Below are 25,791 nucleotides of genomic sequence, written 5' to 3' on the forward strand. Positions count from 1 at the left end.
CCAATTCAAGACCTGCCAGCTCAGGGTTCCTCTACCTCCTGTTGTGTTCCTCCAGCTCCATCTCGCTGCCCACAGCTGCTGGTTCCCAGTATTGCCAGTGCCACTGGCCTCAGCAGCCAGCTCCTCAGCCCTCCCCATCTCCTCAGCCCTCCCCACAGACATAAAGTCCTGATCTCTAGCAAACACTGAACAAAATTCAAACTTGGACTCTGATTTCCAGGAAATTACCTATACACAACTCAGGGAAAAACCAGAACACAGCTACGGAAAAAAAGAGTCATACCATAGTCTTTCCCATAGCTTCTAGGAATCACAAAACATTAGGACTCTGTTGCTGCCTTGTACTGCTCAACACATTGAAACAAGATCTGGTAAGATTAATTTAGCATCAGAACCATGTAAATTTTATTTGTGGATGCTGCCTTCTGAAAGCTTTATGTCCCAGCTGCACTACGACAACACACAAATCAGGGATTGGTACAAAACAGCATGAACAAATGTAACATGTGGAGAAGAAAAAAAAAAAGGGGGGGTGTGAAGAAAATAGCTCCATCTTTATAAGGCTTCTCTCAAAAGCACACACGCCAATCCATACCCTACTGCACGACAGAGATTTCTCCATATCAATAAGGAAAACTCCTAGACATCTGCTACACTCATCATCTCATGCTGGACAAGGCCAAGAAAACCACTCCAAGGAAAAACTGTTCAGCCACTTCTCTGCGAAGTGGGCGAACAAAGTAAGGACCCCTTGAAACAAATCGGTAACTGAGGCTCAGAAGGGGATTGCACCTTGCCTGAAGCTGAAAAGACTAAAGAATAGCAGAACCCTGACTTGAGAGAGTAGGCAATGGCATTCACTGTTGTAGGCACACACAACACAAAGTCTTCCTTTTCCTCCAGAGCAATTTCTATAGGACAAAAGCCATTCTTAATACACAAGATCTAGGGGCAATAAATATACCCTTTCCCACAGCATCCAGCAGGGATTCAAATATATTGTACTTTTTCGGTATCTAACCTAATATCAATAAACCTGCAGTGACCAGCTCAGGTTCTCCCATCTATATTCCAATCTAAGGAGACAAGAATTTCTGTATGTGCTTCTACAACGCAGTCCTATTTTTTCATTGCACATGACTGTATTAACTACAAGCAAGTACAACTCAAATGTATCATCTGGCTTCCAAGTTCCTGGTTTTGACTTAGTTTCCAAAAAACATCTGTATTGATGCTACCCCACTACAAAAACATGACTGATACAGACTCAAGACAGAGCTGCAACTTGTGGCTGGGGACCAGGTTTACCAGTGTTTGTTAGTCCAGATACAACTTGTTATAATGCAGCAGCCGGATTCAGATTTCAGTTCAGTAGGGTCACATTTGATTTAAGAGTGACACAGAATCCAAGTGAGGCTCTGAGACTTCACCTTTATCAGAAAACACGAAGTCATATTTACATTACTGGCTGTACTGGTGTTTTAGCAGGCTCTCCAACCTTGTTTCATTCACAGCACACAGTGGTCTACAGAAACGGACAGCAATTAGGGAGACAAATAATCTACCTTAGGATATGACTGTTAAATAAATATTAAGCAACCATGACTGCCTGAAATCCTGTTAGTATTAATACATGCCTGTCTATATTAACACAGCATTTTGAAGGCTCTTCTATTAAATGCCAATCTTCTGGCTTCTCTGGATTAAACTAGATACATCTCATTTGGAAACATCCTCAAACACCAAACAAACAAAAAAGCAAACATCCAAACACACACAATTCAAATGCAGTCAATTGCACTGTCCATCCTATCTAATTGCAGTCCCTACTTGTGTGTGTGTGTGTCTCACATGATTGCTACTAAAATACTCCAACATTTCAGTGTAAGGAACATTTTGTAGATTGTGGTAAAATTGTGGTTAATAATTTCTTGGCAGAACAAGTTTTCCATTTTGGGGGCAGCTGGCTCAGTACAGGAATATCCAGACAACACTTCAGGGCTTGTGCTTGGATAGAAGACAAAAAAACCCAGGTGATTCCACTATTTCTTCTTTCATTTCAAGACTATGCTTTTCTCACCACCTCCACCATTTGAATTACATGCCTAAAAAATACACACGAACGCTTCAAAATACAAGCTCAACAACTTCCATAGCTTCTCACTCCACGCTGGTGGTATTGCTTCAACTCTGTTTACAGTGTGATTCAGTCATTTTCACAGCAACGAACTATGATGGCATGAAGAAAGCATCTGTGTCATCAATGAGTGAACAAAGGAGGGCAGTTAAAATTCAGAAGGAACAATACAAAAGTTTCCTACAAAGCCAGACCTTAATTCTTCTGTACTTACTCAATAAATGTTTTCTACTCCAACTATATTTTAGGAGAAATAATGCATTAGGGAGACTTAGGAAGAAATATTTACATGCATGCACACTATGTATAATCAGTTACTTGTGGCATAAACATCAATAGACTCTGTCTGTACAACTCCACTTGCCCATCTGACTGCGGTGACTGCAGAATAATTTCTCAGGTGCCCTCAAAGGGCTATTGTTGAAACAAAGTTAGTCACGGTACTGCCTGGCACCAAAATCAACTTTGGTCATTACGTAAGGTGGCAGCAATACCACTCGGAAGGCTTGTTTACCAGCGACATTGCACAATGTGAAGTGGAACATGCTTGCCAGATGTGGCTGCAGTTCAAGATGAAAATACGCTGGCAGAGTTACCAGGCGCTCTGAAGGGGTAAGCTATCGCTTCAGTAGCTGGAGAGAAAAAGTGCAGGTCCCTTCAAAGTGTAGAGAGGAAACTATCTAACCAACACAGAACAACGTTACAGCCACTAGTTACACGTGTAGACATTAATTTCGGAAGTGATGCGTACCAGCTCAATCACATACAGCATTTAAGATTTTGAACAGAATCTCTGTACAAGTGGCAACGTCTATGGCTGTGGAAGTGAGCGTGACCATGCACAGCTTAGTACAGGGCCCACGCAAAACTTTTTGATAAGCCATTGCTACACACAAACCAGAAGGCACAACTCCTCTAATCAGGAGAAGCCGTACCAGCCGGCCTTAGCTGTTTGTTCTTCTCTCTTGTCCTCCCCACACTGTTTCAGCCAAGAACACACCTACCTGCTGCTATCACCACCATGTACCTTCTACAGGAGAGGCTCCGTGAGCTCCTTTGTTAAAGTAAGTTCAGTGAGTAATTTTGCCAAATGAACTAGTGTGTGTAAATGCAGCTGCTTAAACAATGGGCTGGGTGAGAGCAAGGAGGTGGATGGTGTACAGAGCACCGTGAAGAAGAGCCGGGCCAGTTGAGACTCAAAATTAAAACTCCTGAGCAAACATGTACATTTCCATGAACATTTGATATTTATTAGGCAGCACCAAAACATCATGTAGCCACCATTTCTGCTTAACCACTGTCAAATGTTCAAACACAGGCCGAACACATCCCATACAAGTTTAAGTGAGATTTGAGAGGTTACAGAAAGATTTTAAGTCATGACCCTCACAAACCTGTCAAAATAAAAACAGTGGGTTTATGAAAGACAGCTTTGTTCCTTCTTTTCTTAAGCCTGAAGACTAAAATAAAGATATTTTCCTTAGGCTTATAAGTTAATGAGAAATTGTCCAAGGGGTGGCTTAGCTCGGAAAAGATTTTTTTCCTTTTCTCCTAATCGCCTACAAGCAACCTGTTTGCCCTCACTAATCTGGTCAGGAATCGAAGGTGGACAAACAGACCTCCCTGATGCTGCTGAAGCAGTCTGTATCACTGGTTTCACAACTGTGCCAGGTCAGATGTCTTGAGCATCAGTTTGCCTTATTAGCCATCACAACTCCTAGGTCTAAATTAAAACCAAACACACTGCCTCTCCTAAAAGCAATAAGGTTGGAAGTGTGTCAGCTTCTGTTAAGACTGGATAACTTGATTTAAAAAAGACATATGGGAACTGAAGCAAAGACCTGCCTGTGTCCCAAAAGAACAAAAATGTTTATATCTGAATCAGAATACCCACATAAAAAGTATTACTTATCACAGGTGTGCCAAAGAACAGCTGACTGTGAGGGCCCGTTGTGCTGTGCAGATGGAATAAGAGTCTTTGCCGCAAAGAACTTCCACTCTAAATCAGCATTTAAATCTAAATCCCTTCTAAGCCTGGCTCCTTTCCCATGACCTCCAAAATCCACGTATAACATACTATTACTTCATTCAGGTTATCAAGCTGTAAAAAAAAAAAAAACCAACAAAAAACCAAAACCAATCAAAAAAAGAAAGCCCTAATGAAAACATCATGATCATTAATGTGGGAAATAAATTCTGAATTTCTCAGTTAAATATAAAAATAAGGATTCACGGATATTTGCCACTCTGCCAAAAATGTGGCCAGGGCACAACTGAGAATTGCCCACAACGAGAACAAAAGCTTGATTTCAGAGCAATCTATTTTAGTTTTTCTCAGTCTAATCAGCTAAAGCTACCAAAATAGTTCAGAAGTTTCAGTATCTGCTACAAAGCCACCAGTAACTCTTTCATGCAAATAGGCAGGTGCCAAGAAAAGCCAACAGATTCAAGAGAACTTGCAGCAACGTTTCTCTCTACCATGTCCACGTCCAGCAGACAGGAGTCACTTCATTTTTACTTCCATAATTCTCAACACCAGAGCAGTCTAAAGTCCAGCACTGGCGTTCGCTGCTGAAGCTAAGCCTCCCTAAGTGGATCACACAACATGTGAGAAACCTTCTGGCCCACAATCACTGTTCAAGATGACCCAGGCTTACAGTTTAATCTAATTATGATTTTAACCATCCACAGATGCTGCAAGTACGCAGGTGACGCTGGGTCTTAAAGGCTCAAGGGGGAAATACCCTTTCAGCTCCTGCGATATACCTCAAAATCCCCAATCAAATAGGTATGAAGCTGCTTTGCTGACACAAGTTCTAACAAACCAGGAGGAGAGGCAACAAGGAAAAGTCTGTCTCTCTCTTGCAGCCAAATAGGTTTTAAAAAAAAAGAAAGAACCAGGTCTTCCGGAAATACAAACTGATTTAGTAGTGCTGTAGGAGGGCTGGTGTCTTGTGACACGCATTGAACAGACCTGTACTGAAGGCTCCAATCTGGAAGCTGAAAACTTGGTTCCTTACCAACATCACAGCAGGACTGTAGAGATTAGTGCGAATGAAATGCTTTGAAAAATGAAAGGCATTAGGTAAGTATTAAGTATTATTAAAACCTTAAAGATACTTGGGACAGAATAATTATTATTCACTTGAAATTACTTTATGTGAAAATGTTGTTTTATTTATAAATGAAATGTATGTCATATTAGCAAAGGGAACCATTGATAAGCCAACAAAACAGAAGTCCTACAGAAAAAAAAAACAGTACAAAAAAGCACAAGCAACAAAACAAGCTACTTCCATATCTGATACCAACCAACATGCCTCAGACTCTGACCCACAGAGACAACTTCCAAGAAACACGTTCAAGCACTTTGGGTTCTTCAGTCTGGCCAAGTATAAACCCATAAGTCTATGAGGTAGGAAAGAGATTTAGTCACGTGGGTGGAAATGCTTTCTTTGACTTTTAGTTGGTGAAGAATAGGGACTTTTTTGGTCATGGGCTGTTTTCATTACTTGTCATTTGTGTCTCTATCTTTTCCAGAGGAGACGGTGGCAACCTATTCCTCCTGGAGCTATTTTGTGTGGAAACGAGCTCGAGTCCCAAACTTGTAGCTGGTCTACTATGCCCCTCTATACAACTGATGTTAGCTGTCAATGTCCTGCCACTCTAAAATATTAAAAATAAAACCTCTAAGCGAGGGGAGGACACAACAAAAAAAGAACTTGCCTTCCCAAATGCCCTAGCAGAGCAGTTGAGGGCAGTGATTTCTTCAGATGCATTAGCAACACAGACCTGTGAAATCTGTGGCCTCCAGAAGAACACAATGCCTTTCCACTTGGAACCTCTGAATTTTGGACTCTAGAAGATACATAGGGGCAATTTTAAAAGTTTCTTAACTATCCAACCCTTTAATCATACATAGGCACAACACCCACCTTAAAGTGTGTGCTAAAGACAGGGTGCCAAACTGTACCTGCCAAAGAGAACATCCAGTTGAAATCTCTGAAAGAAAACCCGTGCATTTTACATGATGAAAAACATCACCTCTTCATTCAGAAACTTAATACAGGTGGTAACCTTATTTCTCTAAGAGTACCGTATTGTATGTTCTACACTTGTCAGGAAGCAACGGTATATTTTTTTAATGTATGCATCATACTTTACCTACGACAGCAAAATTTTCCAACCTCAGCAGATTTTGTTCCACTGACTGCACAATGAACAAAAACCACAACAGTTAAAAGATAGTCTCTAACATTTGCAAAAATTTTGGTCCTGAACTGTGTTCATGCTTCTAAAACAGGAAAGTGGTTTGTTGCATGTGACAATAGTTTCTCTGTACCTGTAACTATAAAGTTCTTGTTATCAACAGCAGTCTTTTAAAAATTCATCTTTGCAGAAAAGCTGAACCTCAGTAAGCTTACATTATTTGAGAAGGTGCTTTGAAGTGTCTATTTCTAATCCTCCAATCTGAATGACAAAGAAGTTATTTGCAATTGTGAAACTTTAAAATGCAGATCTGAACAGATGCCTCTATGTTTTTGTAACTCATTAACACAAACTCTGCAACTCAGCCTTTACTTAATGTCTTTGTTCCACTCCAAAGTGAAGCACTAGTGCTGTCTCTTAAGATGATTACTTTTGGTGAGCCAGTGTTTCCACATAAACATTGTGAGACCCAACAAAAATTACATTTTCAAAGATATCTGTTACTATGAAGTGACAGCCACAACCCAGGATCCCTTGTTGTTCATATATTGTGCAAGTCTGAAAATAGACGGCAATGGGATTTGCAGCTGGCAGAATGTCTCCAAAGCTGAGAAGAATTTTTCTACCAAATTTTACACAAAAGCAGAAACAGGGCTCTGGGCCCCGGATCCCACATGATCCAGCAGATGCTGTTTCCAGCTTCAGCAAGTTTTCATTCAGAAGCAACTGCCCCCATGTTCAATAGTGCCTCATGGATCACATACAAGATCCTGTTAGCCTGTATAAATGAGAGGCCTGATTTAGAATTACAGCAAAAATACAATACATAACTTTTGTCTGGGAGAAAACTAAAAAAGTGCAATATCACCACTTTCCCCTATCATCTCAAAGCAGTCCAAATGTATGGTTCATGATGGTCCTACATGAGAAGCACCAACCAACAACTGGATCTCTCAATTCCCAAAAACGTGTGCATTTTTTATTGTCATGCTAATACTCTGATAAAATCCATATGAGAAAACTCATTTGTGTGTCTTCCCCATGGCATCTATGAATTTGGAAAGTTACAAATCTTTGGTTCAGGAATGGCTCAAAAAGAAAATGAATCCACAGTTACTATTTCAGCTCCATTTGAGCCAAAGGGGTCTTTTTCGCTTCTGCTTTGGTACCTGAAGCTGACTGCTACGGCCCACGGGATGCAGGCGCCCTGCAGCAAGGCCAAACCCCACACCTGCTCAAAATGCCAGAACCAAAGGTGGAGGCACAAATGTTCCTCAGCCATCAGAGCCAGGGCGCCTGGCTTTACTCACGCGTAGCCTCACCGTAACGAGTGACCTCCTGCTGCTCTGGGAGCCGTGGGAGGAGAAGGGCCCAGCGCCTTCACCTCACCACCCGCTGCGGGGGCCTGTGCAACACCCGCCGCGGCCACCCCCGAGGCCCCGCTACTCCACCCCTCCTGCCTGAGGGAGCTCGAAACTCCACACACCTCCTTTTTGCTTTGCACAACAGCGTTATATAAGAACAGCCGCCCGCTGGGCAGAGCCTCCCAGTTTCCCACGTCCCCTCCCTGCCCAGACCTACTTCTTCCATCCGTCCACCCATCCCTCCTCCCGCGGGTTTCACCTCGCTCGCAGCCAGTCACGAGCCCGGCCCTCGCCTCGCTGTTGTGGGGCGGCCTCACATAAGCGGGTGCTCCCGGGGGAAAGGCGCCCACCGCCGCTCGCGCTGCCTGCCCCGGCCGGGGGCGGCGGGGCCGGGGAGGCCGGGCGGAGGGTGGAGGCCGCCCCGCCGAGGAGCGGGCGAGGCCGGTGGCCGCGGGGGGGTGAAGGGCGGCTCGCCCGGCCGCACTCACCTCCTGAAGTCAAAGGGCATGTTGGTGGCGGGCGCCGGGCAGGCTGCGGGCCCCGCCGCCCCCGGCCCCGGCTCTCGCCTCGCTGCCGCCGGCTGCAGGGCCAGGAAGTGACGGGCCCCGCCGCCGCGCAGCACCAGCCCATTGGGCGGCTGGAGCCGGCCGCCGCTTCCGCCGCCGGGTTACGGGCCCCGGCGGGGCCGAGGGCTGCGGGCACCCCGGGGGCACCCCGCGGGCCTCGCCTGCCCCGCCGCGCCCCAGCCCGCCGCCTTGGCACCACCCCGGAGCCCGCCGAGATCTCCGTGGCCGCAGGGGTCCCCTCAGCACCCCACAGCTCTGAGGGCCCCCCCAGCTCTGAAGGGCCCCCTCGATGCCTGCAGTGCCCCACAGCTCTGAAGGCCCTGCCAGCACCCCGTGATGGTCCCCTCAGCCCGCACATGGCCCCCTCAGCCGGCCCTCAGTGCCACAGCGCCCCAAGGGCCCTCTGGGCACCTGTCCGGGCCCTGGCAGCACATGCTGCCCCACAGCCACAGGGCTCCTGGCCTCCAGGGCTGCCCGGAGATGATCCTGCCCGGCTGAGCAGGCTCAGCCCTGTGTGGCTGGCTGTCTGCAGTCGCTGCCCGCATTAGAAAGGTGTGTTGGAGTCTGCCGGCTCCTCTGCAGCAATCCGGAGCTGCCTGCAGACATGGGCTGCGCCAGCCATCCCAGCGGGACTGCCCGGGCCTGCAGGCCAGAGCGTGGCAGCTCGCGCGGGTGCAGTGTTTCAGGTTTTGTCGGGCATCTCTTGCATTCTCAGCATCGCAATAATAACAGCTTACGTTTGTGTCTGCAGCATAGTCTTTGTCTGAAGACAGCGTCAAGCCACAGTGGCAGACTGGGGAAAGTCTCATGCTTCAAAGTGCCCATAAAGGAAGGAGGAGCACCCCTGCACCACTGAGACATACACCCCTCCCTGGTAGAGGATGAACTCCTTTGGTGCCAGCATGGCTCTTTCACTTTCTCTTGAAAATGTTTCTGCAGTTTTATCGGAGGCCAAGGAATTAAAAAAAAGAAAAATCTCCACATTCTTTAGGCGAGACGTTTCCCCAGTCTTGCCGTTTTGCCTGAAGTACTGATGCTTTTGTCTAACTGCATCCCTGCTGGGTTTAACGCAATGCACATGGCTAATCCTGCGCTGCTCCATACACCACCCTGGGTCCTTCCCTTAATAATGTCACCAGCTAATAGCATCAGTCAGGGACTTTTCGCTGCAGGTAAAGTTGTGACCACTGCTGTATTAAGAAGTGCTGTGAGTCACATATGGTGCACGTTAGATTACAGTGCAGGAACAAAATACAACTACTCTTGCCTTTTAAGTCTAAAAGCAGGGCAAGAGAAAGAGAGAAATGACAGCAATCTAAATATGCTGTGTGCAACATACTGCTTTTCTAATTGATTCTGCAGCTTTCTTCTTCTTCCTCCTGCTGTCATCATCTCTGTCCTTAGAGATTCACATATTTTTATTTTTTTGATTTCACCCAGAAACCAGGCCCATACTTGGATAAAAAAAGAAATTCAGATTGAAGTAAGCAGAGAAAAACTACCGAAGAGTCAGAGCTGTTAATCAATGCCATAGTCTTTCAAAGCAAGAAATAATAATTCATGCTGAGAATATTCAAACTAAACTGGAGGAATCCTGAGGATGAGATAACAAGGCACAATCCCTCAGAAGCCCCCAGGGAATAGATAAAAATAGCTAATTGTTTTTTATTTGATCTCAGACATCTACATTATCTAACCGCATGGTGCAAGCATATTCAGCAGATTGCTAACTGATCAGCCACGAAATCCTGCTGCACTTTGCATTGTGCTCCAAAACTGAACAACCCACTGAAATTAATGAGACAATTCTCATCTCTCATGAGGTCAAACCAATTACATAGGCATAGCCAGGGGGTACTATCTGTAGTGGAAAAAAACAAACAAAACAGTGCTTATCAAGTTAGAGTTACACAACCAAGTGTTCATCTAGGTTCCTGGCAAGGCCTCAGTATCATTAGCTATTATTAACTGTCTTGTGCAAAGGCATCAGCTCTCTCAGGAGCCAAGAGGGTGCTGAAGTGGTTACAAAAGCTCTTCAATTGTACGGTAGACAAGTCTCGAGGTGGCCTTGAAGAGTCATTCCTTTGTCAGGCTGGAGGCTCAAGAACACAACACAGTAAGAGCTCACATCATTGTGAAGATTTTATTTGCATCTAAAAGGTCAAACTCTGAAGAAAGTAATGGGCTCAGAGCAGCGCCAGGACAGCTTTCCAATTGGGTCCAGCTCCCTTACATCCTTGCCAAGGGAAGAAGAAGTTAATGCCCTGAGATAAGACCCTCGTCACAATATTGTTTAATTACATAAGGCTTCTAGTGAGCCTGAGATAAGAACAGGAACTTGTCTTCAGTCCAGCTGGGTGCGGCTGCTTAGATCATGTTGTGTATTAGAATGGGAACTAAAAGCATGGGTTTATTCGAGGTGGTTGTCACATCATTAGAACTGGAACGAGTAAACTGATACTGACAACTGATTCAAAAGTTAACTCTCTTTTTCATGTGAGCAATAAACTAACATTTTCCTGACAATGGTAGCCCTAAAACTATCTATTGGTTGTCTTCAAATTGCGTTAGGAACATTAATTGAGCCAAACTGCTGCTCTGAAATCAGGACGTAAATATTTTCAGAACACTTTTATCAATAAAGAAGCTGAAGCAGAGGGATGAATTGACTCACCTAAGACTGCAGAATAAGATCAGTTTCAGCTCTAAAATTAGCAAACAAATCCCTTCCTTCCTAGTTCTATGTTCATAATTCTTCTTGCAAAAAAGAGTATTTTCCTCATTCCAGTTCACTTTCTTATAGATAAATCAGATCATGGATGACTCTATCTGGATTCCTAACTAATGCCTCACAGCAACAAAACTGGTACCTCCTTCCTATTAAAAAAAGTAGCCAAAAAGTGCTTTATTTGAATCATCTTCCTGGATATTTACTCCATAAATTTGTTGTTCCTCCAGGTTTCCTAGATATTCCTAATTTCTAGATGATGTGCTGTTCTTTACTTTTAACTTCACATTCATACAGTTTATATTAATCCTTGGTAATTTTGATTATCTCTATTTTGTAATCTCAGAATTTCTTCTTTCCCAGAAAAGCATAACCTCGATCCTTACCCATTCAGCGTGGGTTTGGATAATATAACATCTCGTAACACTCATGTATGATTTCCTCTTTTGTTTTGTTTGTGATTCCTCACACCTGGCTGAGTTTTATGGTAGCCTCTGGCTTGTGCTACAGCTCTTGCGCTGGGAATGTGTTGTAAGCGCTGTGACTGGGTCATGAGCAGCATTGTTTGCTAAAGGTAAAGCTGGGTACATACAGTCATCGTTGAGGTCAATTAGGTTTCGTTCATCAATTGGGAATGTGCAGTGACTGTTAAGGAAGGTGCAGTGCTTATTCATTTATGCCCCTTCTGCTACCGAGGTGTGTTTGCTCCCCGCTGAAGTGTAGCTTTTTGTTTGGGATGTTGTGTGGCAGGGTACGCATCGCCAGATTTTACTCTTGTACATTTTTTCACAGGATATGCTTGTAGCGGTTGTGTCAGGGTGGGTTGGGGACTGAAGTGAGCACATTGCTTTGTAGGGCGTGTTTACTTGGTTATGATGTGTTGTATTCCGCAGGGTGTGTCGCTGACTGCATGAAGCATTAAACACGACTGCCGTTCAGGAAAAGGAAAAAACATTTTAGAGAATGAAAAGAAAATGTTATAAAGCATTTAAAAATATAAATAACAGTCTGTGAGGAAGTCTTTCTGAAGGAACAGGATGCGCATGTAGGTGAAGAATTCAAATACAAGTGCCGTGCTAAGTATAATCAGTAATGAAAACTCAGCCCTTCCTCTTAGGATTTTAGTAAGCTACATGTTGACAGTAGTTTCCAAATACCAGGGAACAAAAAAGCAAGCTTTAAGTCTTGTTGCAGTGTAGTATGTGTTTATCGTTATCACATATGTTATGCTGCCCATCTATTATTGTGAGACTGGACTTTAAATGGACAGTATAATAAATTAGTATCTACTCAACTTACTACCTAAGGTCCTTCTTTATCAAGTATCTGAGCTTTTTTCTTAAGAAGGCATAACAACCACCTCTCTTCTTCGTGCTCAATACGCAGAAGAAATAATCTGATTATATGATAGATCACGGGGCTGGATACAGCTGCCATGTGTATGTTTGAGTATGGAGAAGGGGGTCTGTGCAGCCACGTGGGCTCTTCCTTGTTCTGTGACAGTGGGCAAGCCCATCATTGGGCAATGCTAAGGGGAATCTGCCGCTCTTAAAGTCCCTAGAAAATTTATCCTGTTTTTAATATGGTTTCTCGTTGTTTGCTTATTGCTTTACTTTTGGGTGCCAGGAATTTACTGTGGGAAAGTCACAGTGAGCAGAACATTTTTGTATTTCGTTTCTTTTTCCACTGTGGAAATGAACTCCACAAAGAAGTTTCCACTCCTGTCACAGGCTTACCTCACGCTTTCACAGCATCCCTGTATTGATTAGTGTTTAGTGTAGTTCAGGAGACTGCAAACACACAAAAGGTCATGGCCAAAGGGGGATGCAAGTTAACAGTTAACTAGAGGGAAATCCTGTAATAGAGGACTTTGAACACTGAAACAGAAGGCCATATCTAAAAGAGATTTGGGATTAGCAGCAAAGAAGAGTTAAGGATTAGCACCTGATTCTCAAAGGGGGAATGCTCTATAGTGTGTTAAATGCCTAAATTCCCTGTGCACTAGAGAAGAATATTTAGGAACCTAAGGACTTGAAGTGCCCTTAGGTAGTACACCGAGTGGCGAGATGCCTACATCAGCCAGTAGGAAATGCTTTATAGAAGGGAACATCTGAGTATCTCACTGTGAAACTCTGATATAGGACCAAAAAGTCTTTGCTTATGGGTTTAAGTAACACCTTTGGCATGGACACCTGAATCAGTCTTCTAAGTGAAAATATGCCTGGGAGATGAGCCACCCTCTCTACTTCAAATACTCACCAAGCACTGAAGAGCATTGCCCTGGAAGCCAGTTCTGGACCTTTGAACAGGGAGTGCTGTGAGAAACTTTAGGGCATTCAGGGGAAGGGAGAAAAATGTGCTTTGCCCAGCTTCTGAAAGCTGAGCCACGGTGTAAACAGGAGTGCAAAATTTCTGGTGTCAGAATAGGGTGCCTGATTAAGGCACTTATCTGGGAAACAGTGGCGATATTGGGAGTGGGATACTGGTAAGGGATCCATGGCTTACTCTTGTTAAATACCTATAAGCACATGAGACTTCCACGAGTTCCCTTCTGCCGTGTACTTTGAGCCCTGTTCAGTCACAGCATGCCTAGGAAATTGTGTCCTTAAGACCTTACTGCCAAAACCCCTCATCTGATTTCTGGATGGACTTAAGCAAGATGTAGCTGGCAGAATTCAGCCCACCCTGAGCAGTGGGGCTGCTGGGCACAAAAAGGCACCAGACCTTTTGGAGCCTGAAGAAGCTTTCAGCAGAAACTGTAGGCACTTACAGCATCTGACGTAGCTGAGGAGGGGAGGCAAAGCTTTCCTGGGTTGCTCTCATGAGCACAGGCGCCAGCAGTCTGCATAAGTTGCACTTCGGTGCCTGAGTGCTATTTTGGATCTCTCCCAGAGACCTTGCACTGGCATGCTCTCAGTGGGGAGTCAGTGCGAAAGCTTGGCAGGGGCTGGGGATGCTAAGTGCCTGGCTTGCTGCATCAAGAATGACCTTCTCAGAATGGGTGGCTTCTTCCTAGGTATGAGCTATGGAAACCAGCTCAGGCATCCAAGTGCAAGGTCAGGCTATGCTCAGGTCTCTGTCTAGCAGGAGGGAATACTATCCTGTGGCCAGCAATACATGGAAACCGGCATTTTTCAGCAGAATGAGTATGTGAGGGTTCAATAGCAATGGGTCATCACAAAAGCCCTCAGGCAGTAAACAAGTTGACCAAACCAAAACCTTGACAAGGAGGAATTTTTCAGAGAAGGTGCTGGAAGCTTTGTTGGAAGACTTGCCAAATCCTACTGCAGCAATCTGTGGGCAGCCAGTCATTCTACTGCAGCTTAGCAGTTTCTCACCCATCATTTGACCCATTGGAACCGGCCGTGTGCGTGAGATGTTGAATAGCACTCCACCAACTTGCTTTTGGCATGCTCGTCCGTGCTGCCTTATCAGCTTTCTCAGTGGTTTCCTCTAGATATTGTGTAGTGTTCAGGGAGCTGAGTAAGCCCAGTGGGACATTTCAGATGAGAGATACATACTCTTTTTTCATCTTTTTCATAGTAAGGATATGGATTTTTAATTGCTGCTACTGTGATTTGCTAGCAGGCTGCCTCTTCTGCAAGTAACACTTGTGTTTTCATCATTCTTGCTTGGTCGCTTGGCAGTCCTGTGATGGTCAGTGGATGGGGGAGGCTTTCTCAGTGCTAAAGAATCTGTTGCAGAAGTCAGGGTGCGGCTAGAGAAAATCCTTTAAAAAGAGGTTTTATTAACCCTCTAACGAATGAAGCCAGAGGTCGTTGTCTCTGTCCTTGTGTTGGTTTCACAGGCTGAGCCTGTGCACTCAGCATTTCTGAAATGTCATTGTTAGGATATGACTTTTCAGTATCTGGCCTGTGATTTGGAGTGAGGTTAGTTTTGGGTGGCCAATTCCAGACGACTTGCGATCCAATCATCTATCCTTGATGCTGATTTCAGCGAGCTGCCATTTGGCCAAACAGAGACTCCAAACTGGTGATTATCTCAAAGCGTTCGCTCTAGCATATATGAGATGGAGATGGAGAGAGAGAGTGCTGTAAATACACAGAGCATGCAAACAAGCATGGAAGGATATGAACGAATTAAGGGAGAAACTGCCTGAGAAGTGAATGCTTAGCAGAAGGGAACTGGGAAGAAATGAGAGCAGATATGTAGGCAGACTTGTACAGGAACTTCGAGGTGAGGATATGAAATTTCAGACTATGGCAGAAGCTAAGAGGAGATAATAGAATCATAGAATCATAGAATTGTTTTGGTTGGAAAGGACCTCTAAGACCATCAAGTCCAACCGTTAACCTAACACTGCCAGGTCCACCACTAAACCGTGTCCCTAAGCACATCTGCACGTCTTTTAAATACCTCCAGGGATGTCCCTAAGCACATCTACATGTCTTTTAAATAACTCCAGGGATGGTGACTTAACCACTTCTCTGGGCAGCCTGTTCCTGCTTGACAACCCTTTCGGTGAAGAAATTTTTCCTGATACCAAATCTAAACCTCCCCTGGCACAACTTGAGGCCATTTCCTCTCGTCCTATCATTTGTTACCTGGGAGAAGAGACCAACACCTACTTAAGATGTATCTGAGGAGCTGAATCATCAGAAACAAAGCTCAAGTGAAAGGTGCCTTTCAAATGACAATGTTCATAATCAGAAATCAGTAAACCAAAGTGACCCGAATAAAGCAACAAACACTTACAGAAAACTCCCCCTGCCTTTAGAGGAAGCCAGGCCCAGCAGCCTCCAGATTTCACCCTCACCAAAGGAGACCCCTTTCGCCCTGTCTCCTATGAGGCCACTTCATGGTTTCTTGCTCAAGCTTCTCGCAGAAGAAGAGCAAAATACTGCCCTCCTCATGCCGTGGTGATATGCCTGCAGTGGAGTTAGCCGGGGTTTATTTTAATTGGACTTTTTTACTTTTTTCCTGGCACTTTAAAGTTTACGAACGGAAAGGATCAGTCTGACTCAGAGACTGGGCTGCTTCCAAACATTAATCTTAGCTGCCATATGTTAATGTAGTTTGGCTCTGCTGCATCCTATGGTGTAAAGTAGGATGTCTGTACCCTTTCATTTCTGGTGTCAGAGGCTACTAAAGGGAATATGTCAGGGACATGGGCAGATTGTGATAGCCTGACGTGTGATCTACAGGCATTTGGTGTGGTTCTATGAGTAAGACAAGGCCTAGAAAACATCCATATTCTGTTGTCCTGAAATCCATATTTTATCATTCTGCAATATTGGTTGCCAAAATTATAATGTCCAGGGTAATTCTTTGGCCTGTGCTGGCTCTGAAATCTATATACAGCTTTTGGTTATCACAGTATTGCCCCCAAGATAATACACCTTGGTGTATTAGATTGGGTTCAGTGGTACAATATTTAGCCCCTTTCCTTTTCGTTGGCTTCGTAGTATGGGTATAACAAACACATAAACAAATATGACTGTCTGGTTCATCATGATTTTTCCAGCACTGAAACATGAGTCTCTCATCATTTGTGTTTCACTTTCTTCCATTTTCTCTCCCAAATGTTTCCATTCTATGGTAACTATTTTCAAATTTTATCCTGTCTTTGAGGGTGTATGCTCAAAGTATTTGGTGTTTCCCTGACCCTTCTTTATCTTCTTACTCACGCACTCTCTTCCCTGAAATTGTCATGGGAACAACCTTATGCAAAAAAAGAGAGAAATTTCCAATTCTACTTACTTCAATGGAATTTCCCTGCTGCCCTTTTTCCATATCACTGGATGTTTTTTGCTAGTGACAGTAGTGTGAACAGCGTCAGGAAGATGAAAAACCTCATTACAAGGGCATTCGCAAAGGCTAACATTAGGCTAATGAAACTAATTTTCCTAGATTTCCTCTCAAGCCTATGCGCAGGGAAAGGTTTCCTCCAGAGGCAGTTCAGAGCAGTAATCTCATTCCATGGAGAGCGTAGGGCATCCAGAGAGATTAACTCCTTGAGCCTAAAATTTAACAGCTTAAAAAGATTGCAATCCATTCTTGTCCTCCGGGGAGTTACAGCAGACATATACCCAGTCATGCTATTGTAGATGTGTTGGAGTTTTGTGCTGACATGGAGAAAGATGTTCTCAGTTGGGTAACCTCTGGTTTATTGTACAGGATAACATCCCTCAGTTCTCTTCCCAGTTCTGCAGCTGACTCTGGCCTTAGATTTTCTGCATGGGAAATGATGTAAGTCGTTATGTTAATTTATATCAGACTTCTCCAGGAGGGTAGAGATTTGATGGACAGCTGATGGGCATTCAACTATAGCTAGCAAAGGCTTAAAGTTGAGACATTGGTTTGTGATAACATGGGTTAGCAATTAATGAATAGCTCCCTTCCACTGCATGAGAAGTTAGACACAAAACTTTCCCACACTGCAGGGAAATTTTGTGCCCATTTTATATATTTCAATTTCCCCACTGCAGACGCTGAAACAGCCAGGCAGACGTTTGTGAGCATATGACTGACGAATGGTACAGTACGTTCATTTGCCATCCGGAGACTCGTCAGAGTAACAAGTTGGAGCTGTAGAAGATAGAGATGACTCATGACTGGGGCTTTATGTAAATGAGGAACCTCTTCTGTTGCGTCCTGTTGTACCAATGAGGCCACGTAAAGTTCACGTCAGTGACGTCGCATTCCCATGTCCCCTCTGCCTTTGAGGCAGAGCAGGGAAATGGGGTAAGATAGGTGTGGTTCCCCCAGAGAGGCCAATAGCTCAAAACCGGTAATGAACCTGAATGTGAAACCCCTGGAACATCAGGCTAAAGATTCTTTCCCAGCAGCAATGCCTGGAGAAAGTTGCTTTTTGCTGTCAATTGCAAAAGTGATTGAGCCTGTTGCCACTGACTGTAAATTGTGAGGGGGAACCAGATAAGGGGGAAGTAGTGAATTTAGGCAAAGTGTTCTCTCCCTGGGAATTAATCACTTTTAGTAAGATTTATGGGTCATCTGTGACATAGCTAATAAACTCATTTAGCTTATCCAAAGCACGAGAAAAAGTCCTGCTGCTAAGTGGCATAATACTGCACGGCCTCTCCTAATGGCCTCATGTAGGCAGCATGTCCTAGGCATGAGGAATGAGGAGGAGTGGAAGCGTGAAAAAGCAGTGCGGTTGAATTGCATCTATCCAAAGCCACAGATAATATTATTCCAGGTGGAGGGCCAAATTCTCTGACTCACCCACACAAAAATCATGCTGAAGTTTACTGAAGACAATGGAATTAATCTAGTGTAAAACTAATATGAGAGAAAAGAATGCCAACCTCCAAAATGTTGACCTCCTTAGCTGTCCTATTTCTAGGGTGCCATGACTCATGTGTATGTATATTGCTGGCAGATATAGCATAGCCCGACTACTGCAGATGACTGCAGAGAGCCAAAAGGTATGAAAAAGTTGACAAACTAGAATGGATTTGTCTTGCATTAGATATGTTGTTTAAAATCAGAAGGAAGATTTAATTTACTCTAGTGGGAGTTTTGCTTGAGTAAGGACTTAGGAGCTGAAATGAGAGTTGAAAAAAAAAAATCTACCTTGCTAGCCCAGAGCACACAGAAGAGTGACTGCTTGCCTTTACTCTATGTAATTCTGTTTGGACAGATGCAAGTAACTTCCCTCAAATCGTTTCAGAGTCCATATCGCTTTTTCTCACGTTTCTACTTATGTATGAATCTGTTTCTTTATCTGTAGATATTATCTGACTGAAACACTATACAAAATTTTTCTCATCCGTTACAGTCATCCTAATTTGATAATGTTCAGTACATTTAGTTTATTTACCTTTGTCTCATTTTTTCCTTTTCTAATTGATTCAGACATCCTTCTGTGGCAACCTGTCCTACCTATTTTAACCCTACTCTTAGTATTGCAGCTACAGAATTAATGTGTGCTTTAACTTCCAGAGAAGTCTGCAGTAAGCTTCCCAGACAGGTGATGAATTGATTCAACTCTCATTTCTCACTGAGTTTAAAGGTCAGTCTTATGATGCTAAGAGTTCCTCCATGAGCTAAGTCCTTCATATATTTTTGCTCTTTTCATTGCCTGTTCTCCACTCTGTCCCACAATGTAATGGCTGATAATTACGCTCTTTTCAATGGTGTATCTCCTGGTCCATTGAAGGTAGGACTTTTTTCTGAGCAGAAAGCTGACTCATAAGGTATGCTGCCTTCTATCTTTAGAAAAAGTGAGTCACTAATGGATTTTTCATTATACATTCAAGTACCATAGACTGAAATTTTGTCTTACCAGTCTAGTCCTGAGGTAGTGTTTGGAAGTCTTTTTGATTTGGTATTTTAGCTATGTCTCAGTGAGGCTTCGTGAGATACAATAGATGCTGTACAAGTAGCTGTTTCATATTATATGCTGTCAGTATTCCCATTAACTTCAATAGTGCCATGGTTTACTCTTTGTGTGTTGTGATCTTCCCTAGCTAAAACCCTATAAAACTCCCTTTACACCTGCATCATGACATGTTCAGCATCTGTTTTCACCCAACACAAAAAGTTTACAGTTGTTTTTCAGAGCTGTGTGAAAGCTGAGGAGGCTGGGACGTAACTGAAATAATATGAATCCCACTGGTATTGCATTAATAGAAACAGTTCTTTTCTTCGGGCAACCCTAATGTGGTGATCTTTCAGACATTCAGTGAAGATTCACCAGTTCTCACGATGGCCCATGACAGAAAGCTGAATGCTATTATTTCTATTTTATAAACTAGGGAATTAAGGTTGGGGGAGATTTAAGTGGTGGTAGGGAGGCAATGGAAGTATTGTGGGTGGAACCCAGGAGTCCTGTACCTTTTTTTTTTCAATGCAACAATATTTTGTATCAAAGATTTTGCTGTATTTACAGTCGTCACTGCTATTTTACTTTGAGTGATATCAATATGAATGAGCATCTGGCAGAATCTGTGTCGAGTCGCAACATAGTCTGCAGTTCATAGGAGGGTACCAGCTTTTGCCTATCCATGTTGTATTCTCTTAAACTAGCTTTGCAGGGTATTTTGAGGGGGGAGGTCTGAATCTCTCTGATACTGACAGGAACTGTTATTTAAAACTGTGTGATGAAGGTGCAAAAGGGACGCTGTTAGGGTGGTTGCTTTGTTCTTCATTACACAAAAGTGGATATGCTGCAATGACAAGTTTGTAAATCATAGTCAGTTCCGTTCTCACACCACCCAATAACCTTACAATCTCTCTGTCAACTTCCTGAAGACCTTGGGAAGCTATAATTTGTGATAAAAATGGGAGTTAAAATGTTACATGTGTATCAAAGCTGAAAATTTGTGGCTGGCTGACCTTTTCATTTTGAGCAAATGCACTCATTTCCTTTACGTTGCTTACTGTTTCCCTCTGAAGCTTGGCATAATAGGAAATCCTCCATGATTGTCCTCCTTAATCAGTGGCTCCATTGTGCCGGCTGCTGTTCCTTCCAATGAGCAGTACAGAGGACCTTGCCATACTCGTAATGGGGCATCGCTCCCTGTGCTGTGAAGCATCAGTACCCCAGAAACTCAGACGTCTCAGTTCAGCTGCCATGGATGAGAGAATACCACCAGTGGCATGTGCTAAATTCAGTATGCTCTCAGAATAAGGAGACAGCCCCCTGATTTTCGGTTTAGGAAAAAAGAAAACACAAGTACTCACTGGATTTTACAGTAATATTTCCCAGTGTTTGTGATTAGGCTTAGATGAATAATGAAAATGAAGAGTTTGTAAATTTAGATTTTGCTTCATTTCCATATGTGGGGTAAAGTCATTTCTTGTCACGTCACTGCTAATATTTGCATAGTCATCTGACAATTATAAAGAAGGCGTACGCATATTTAGGACAAATAACTTCTCCAGCAGTATATTGTGAAACGCCTGCTGATTATGACTAGCACATCATTTTCTGATTTGTTTCTTTTTCTCATCCAGTCAAGGGACAGTAGTTCTACATTGTGACCATACACCACAAAGCGCAGCTAGCGTAGCATTTGTATACATGCCTCTTGCTAAAAATTAGGCAAGTATTTAGAAATAAAAGATGTATTGGCAATAGCTTAAAACAGTTTGTGAAACAAAAGAAAGGCTAAAGTTGCCAAAAAGATCATTTGTATTGGTAACCTCTACTTCCTAAAGCATAACATAAACAAAAACATAGCGACGGGCCAGTGCTCAGGAAGAGCTGATGGTTCACCAAGTCTTATCTGTCACTTCCTCTTGCAGCATGGTGGTGTTGAGATCATGTTCCTGCACATGCAATATGCAAAAAGCTCAGGGTTCCTAATTCAGTGTTGGCACAAATAAACAATTTTTTCTCGTTGCTATTGATTTTCTGCTGTTCTGCTTTTCTCCAATAAAGCTGATGTCTGTGGGGAGCCAGGTAGTCACTCAGTCTCTGCAGACCTTTTGCAGTACATCCAGTTTTTTGCTTTCCTATCATATGGCTTTCAAGCGCAGCTTGCAATAAAATGATAGAGCAGTGTCCGGAGGACTTTTGCCAGTGTGTAACTCATTGTTTATGCAGAAAGTTCCGAGAGAAGACCGAGGGGACTTGGATGACAGTATGGTTAATAAAAATGGAGTAACAACCCCAGGATATGGCTTCATGCATTTATACTGGAGTCAAATCTCTAGGGAAATTAGGTTAGTGGCAGCGATGATGATAATAATAAATAATGCACGCTCCCCTTGGATCTTTGCTGACTATCAAGACAGACTTCCTGATGATGAGATGCATGTCTGTCTCCAGTCTCTTCAAGGTATCTGCAAGGCACCATTTTTTGCAATTACAAAGGACTGCAGATGAGAACATGCACCATAAGAAGCAATCCAGGAGCATTTGTCCCAGACTTCTGTCTCTGATTTCCATAATCGTTCTCATCTCAACTTCTCAGACATTAGCAAGCCAAATCTCAGAGCAGCTCTGTCAAGTGCTGACAGTGGTGGCAATGGCAACCCAGAAGCCTGGAGGCTTTTGCTTTTGCCAGTCATGCTGTGCCTTGTTTGCATGAGGATGAGACGAGAGGGGGAGAGGCCCCTGTCACATCATGCTAGTAATAGATGGGGTCACTGAATATATCTCCTTTGCTTCCCGTAGGGACTGGGAGTCTGCAAGAGCATGTTACCAAGGGCTGATTGCAGAAAGCGTTTGCCCCAAACTGTGCACAACCCTTGTCTGGGGAAGTGGCTTTCTGCCAATTGCCAAACGTGACTTAAGCAAGGCCGCAGCGACGTTTGTGGCTTTTCTGTTGGCCGCGTTGCCTGCCATGCCACGTTGCTTCAGGTAGAAAAGAGGAAGGGCAGCCCTGCGGGGGAGCACTGCTTTGGTTGAAAAAAGGCTGGTCTCACCCCAGACCGCTGCTCTCCTCCCCAGTCGATCAGCTTCTGCTGCCTCTGTTTCTCCCCCAGTAAAAAGGGACCAGCTGCACTCCCCTTCCTCCCAGGTGCGGAATGGGCCATTCTGGTTTCTAAGAGAAGACTAAAAAGCATCTCAGTGCACTGGCATGTCCAGAGGAATGCCGCCTTCGCTGTTGCAGGGGAAACCTAATTTAATTCCAGTAAGTCATTAAACAAGATAAATAGGCTTTGGCAATACCAGGGCAGCCCTTCCCCCAATGCATGGACCTATAACACTGGTGTGTGAGAGCAAATAAAATTCAACACATCTCAGTGCACTCAGGTATCACTCAAAAATATTTCTTTATCTGCTAAAAAGCAAATGGAAGTTGGTATTTGCTGTAATTTGGGATTAGAATATACTTCTGCTCACTCCTGTCTAATCATGTACTGGACTGAATGTTTGTTTTGGTTTATTCTTCACATATTTGATAACAAAGAAAAAAATGCTGCTTGGCCCATCCTCCCTGACTCTCAGGCTGATTTTCTGTTGCTGATTTTCATAATTTTATCATTGGTCTCGTGACATTGAGCAGTTCAGGTTTAGTCATAGGTGCATTTATCATTCTACAAGGCTTGTTTAAATAATGTCCAACTGAAAGTAACCTTTCCTCAAGGCATTTGGTATTCATTCTTTTTTTCATAAGCCGCTGTTAATCAGTGTTGTAAAATGGGATGATTTTTCATTACATTAATGAAGGAGATGATTGATTCTAGATCCATTCCCTATGAATTGCTCTGTCCCAGCTACTCTAAGAAACGAGCAGGACTTGCCCCTCCAGTCTCTCCTAGAAGGGAAGAAGGTTTCTTGAGCGCAGAGAGCACTAGCAGGGCAGCATGGTTGAAGCCTGGATTGGTACATCACTCTCAAATGAAATTTTAAAGGAGATCTGTTACCTAATTCCTGTTGATAGCCCCTGAAAACCTTGACAATCTCATCCCTAGACTGTGTTTAACTGTCAAATGGAAACAGCAGATGATATCTTGGAAAGTCACAGTGAAAGTGGCAGCTTCCCAAGCCTGTGAGATGCTTGGGACTGTGACAGTGAGTGCTGCTCAGGTGGCCTGGGGCAGAGCCCTCTGTTCTGCCTTCAGGAGCATTCGAAAGAGCGAGGGGGAAGGAGTGTTGGTGGCACCTCTCAGGTAGCCCTCTCACGCAGTGGGAAACTGCCTGGCAGACAGCAGCTTTGGGACTGCACTGGGTACATCTGCCAGCTCATCTCTCTAGCTACCTACGTATAACGCCCTGGTACTGTAATTGCCACATAAACCGTCAGGCATGACTTTTGCCAGAGGATTTGTTTTTTCAGCCTTTAAATATGAAGTTAAATATAACTATCCTTCTCCAACAGACAGAGAAACTGAGGCACAGAGAATCTGAAGGGCTTGTACAAGGTTATGTAGCAAGTTATGTAGCAAGTCACAGGCAGTAAATCACCAGGTGTCCTGATTTCCTTTCACCCATATGAATCCCTAGAACTCAGTATCTCTATAATAAAGCTTAGCTCAGAGTCTTATTTTGGGATTTAATTAATATGCAAAGTGCTTTGATCCCCTTTGATGAAAGATTCTATGTAATTTGCTATCATATTTTAAAGTAATACTTCTAATTGTTATGCAGCAGGAAAATGAAATACAGATAATTCATTTGCTATTTTTAGGGAAAGAACTGAGTATTTTACTCCGGCAGTTTTAGGTTACAGTCATTTTTAAGAAAGAGCTGTGAGATTTCTGCTGCTGTTGAAACATTTAGAAAGTGAGGATTAGCAAACATACAGTGTGTTCTGGGATACTGGCTTTGTAGGGGTGAGTTCCCCCAAGAGGATGACTAACAGCAGGATGTGGGACATCATTTGCATGTTCTCTGACTCTGCTGCAATCGTTTGTGTATTGGATACTTGAATTATACATTACACAGGAGGTCGCCCACTTGCCAAGCTGACAGCCCTGCTGAACCGTGCCTAGGCCTAGATGGGGGCTGAGGGAGGAGGGCTGATGTTATTTCAAGAAATGGTTAGGGTTGGGTTCAAAAAGAAACAGCTCTATGTATGAGAGGACTTGGAATTTGTCACTGAATACTCTGGGGGGTTATTTACTCATTCTGCACCACTCTCCTGCTAGCTCTGACTTTCAGGTTTTTTGCATTTGCTTCTGTTCTTTTCCTGGGGTGAATTTGATGCTGTTGATATGTGCCATAAATCATCCCTACATGTTCAAATGCTCCCTCTGTACAGGAGGTGCAGTGTGGGCAGTGGCAGATTTCCCTTGCTCTGCCTGCTAAGGCTGCCTCTGTTTTGTCTTAGGGAGACAAGAGAGTTCCCTGCTCTCATTGTAGCCTACTTGAACTAGGTTTCTTCACTGACACAAAGACACCAGCAGGTGCTTTTTCCACTACACTGCTCAGAAAAAAAAGACTAATAAAGACTCACAAACTCATTTTTGTAGATCACCTGTCCGAGAGGAAAGACCTGAACAGCATGTCCCGTAGCAGCTAGCCTCTCTGAGAAATCGTCTTCCACATATAAAAGTTTCAATGAGAGAACTACTGATCACATATTTCCCCTTTGAAACATTATTTTTTCTGTTAGTGCTGACCGTAAAAAACAAACGAAAAAAGGAAATGATTCAAAACTAACTGACAGAGTGCACTCATCTAATCATCTGATTAGCTTTCTTGCTGATTGTCACACTACTTTGCTCTACTCTGGCTTAAAAGTCAAGGTCTTTGGGCAATGACTGTGTTTTACTGGCTCGTGTGTTTGTACGGCGATACCCTAACTCAGCCAAAAATGCCATTGGCAGGTGATGCTTTGTGAGCTGCCCGCAGTGTGCAGAGTCTGAAAGTTGCTGGCTTATGGGAGAAGCTTTCTGAGCCATCAAGTCACAGCCCAGGTGTCCAGGCTCCTGAGGGTCTGCTGCCAGTCATGGACAGGACACAATACAGCTGGCAAAGCCAGGGCTGGTGGACAGGCTCTGCTGGTGCTCCATGCTCAGGCCCCCTCCCAAATGCTCTTTCCCAACTGAAAACATTGACTTTAGTAACAAGTTCCAGTAAGCTGAACTCATTCCTGTTGCTTTCTTCTGCTTAGGATTAGTTACTACTGGAAGACCAATGACAGTGGGAACCGTTTTATCAAATGCATTCTTTCAAAACCTGTTTTTCAGTTGGTGTCCATAGGAAAGATGTGAACAATTTTCTTCAGTATTTCCACTGAGAGCTCAAATCTTTTAGTTAAGAATTGTTCATTAGACCACATTCACATTTCCCTTTCCTTTTCCCTTCCCCTTCCCCTTCCCTTCCTTTTCCTTCTTCCTTGCATTGGGCTAAACCCATGCTGAGAAAGCAAAGCAGAAACGTATTTTACTACAGGAAAGGCAATA

General features: G+C 43.6%; 1 protein-coding gene across 1 annotated transcript in view; it reads right to left on the reverse strand.

The window, feature by feature from the left end:
• The window catches only part of ERGIC1 (endoplasmic reticulum-golgi intermediate compartment 1), a 61,173-nt gene extending 52,881 nt beyond the window's left edge, over window positions 1–8,292 (reverse strand). The window contains exon 1 of the mRNA XM_068409444.1: window positions 8,199–8,292. Within this exon, the coding sequence (XP_068265545.1) occupies window positions 8,199–8,218 (20 nt within the window). The 5' untranslated portion in view covers window positions 8,219–8,292. The remainder of the gene's footprint in view (window positions 1–8,198) is intronic.
• Window positions 8,293–25,791: the final 17,499 nt, after the last annotated feature.

This window comes from Nyctibius grandis, chromosome 10, assembly GCF_013368605.1.
Source record: "Nyctibius grandis isolate bNycGra1 chromosome 10, bNycGra1.pri, whole genome shotgun sequence".
Lineage (NCBI taxonomy): Eukaryota > Metazoa > Chordata > Aves > Nyctibiiformes > Nyctibiidae > Nyctibius > Nyctibius grandis.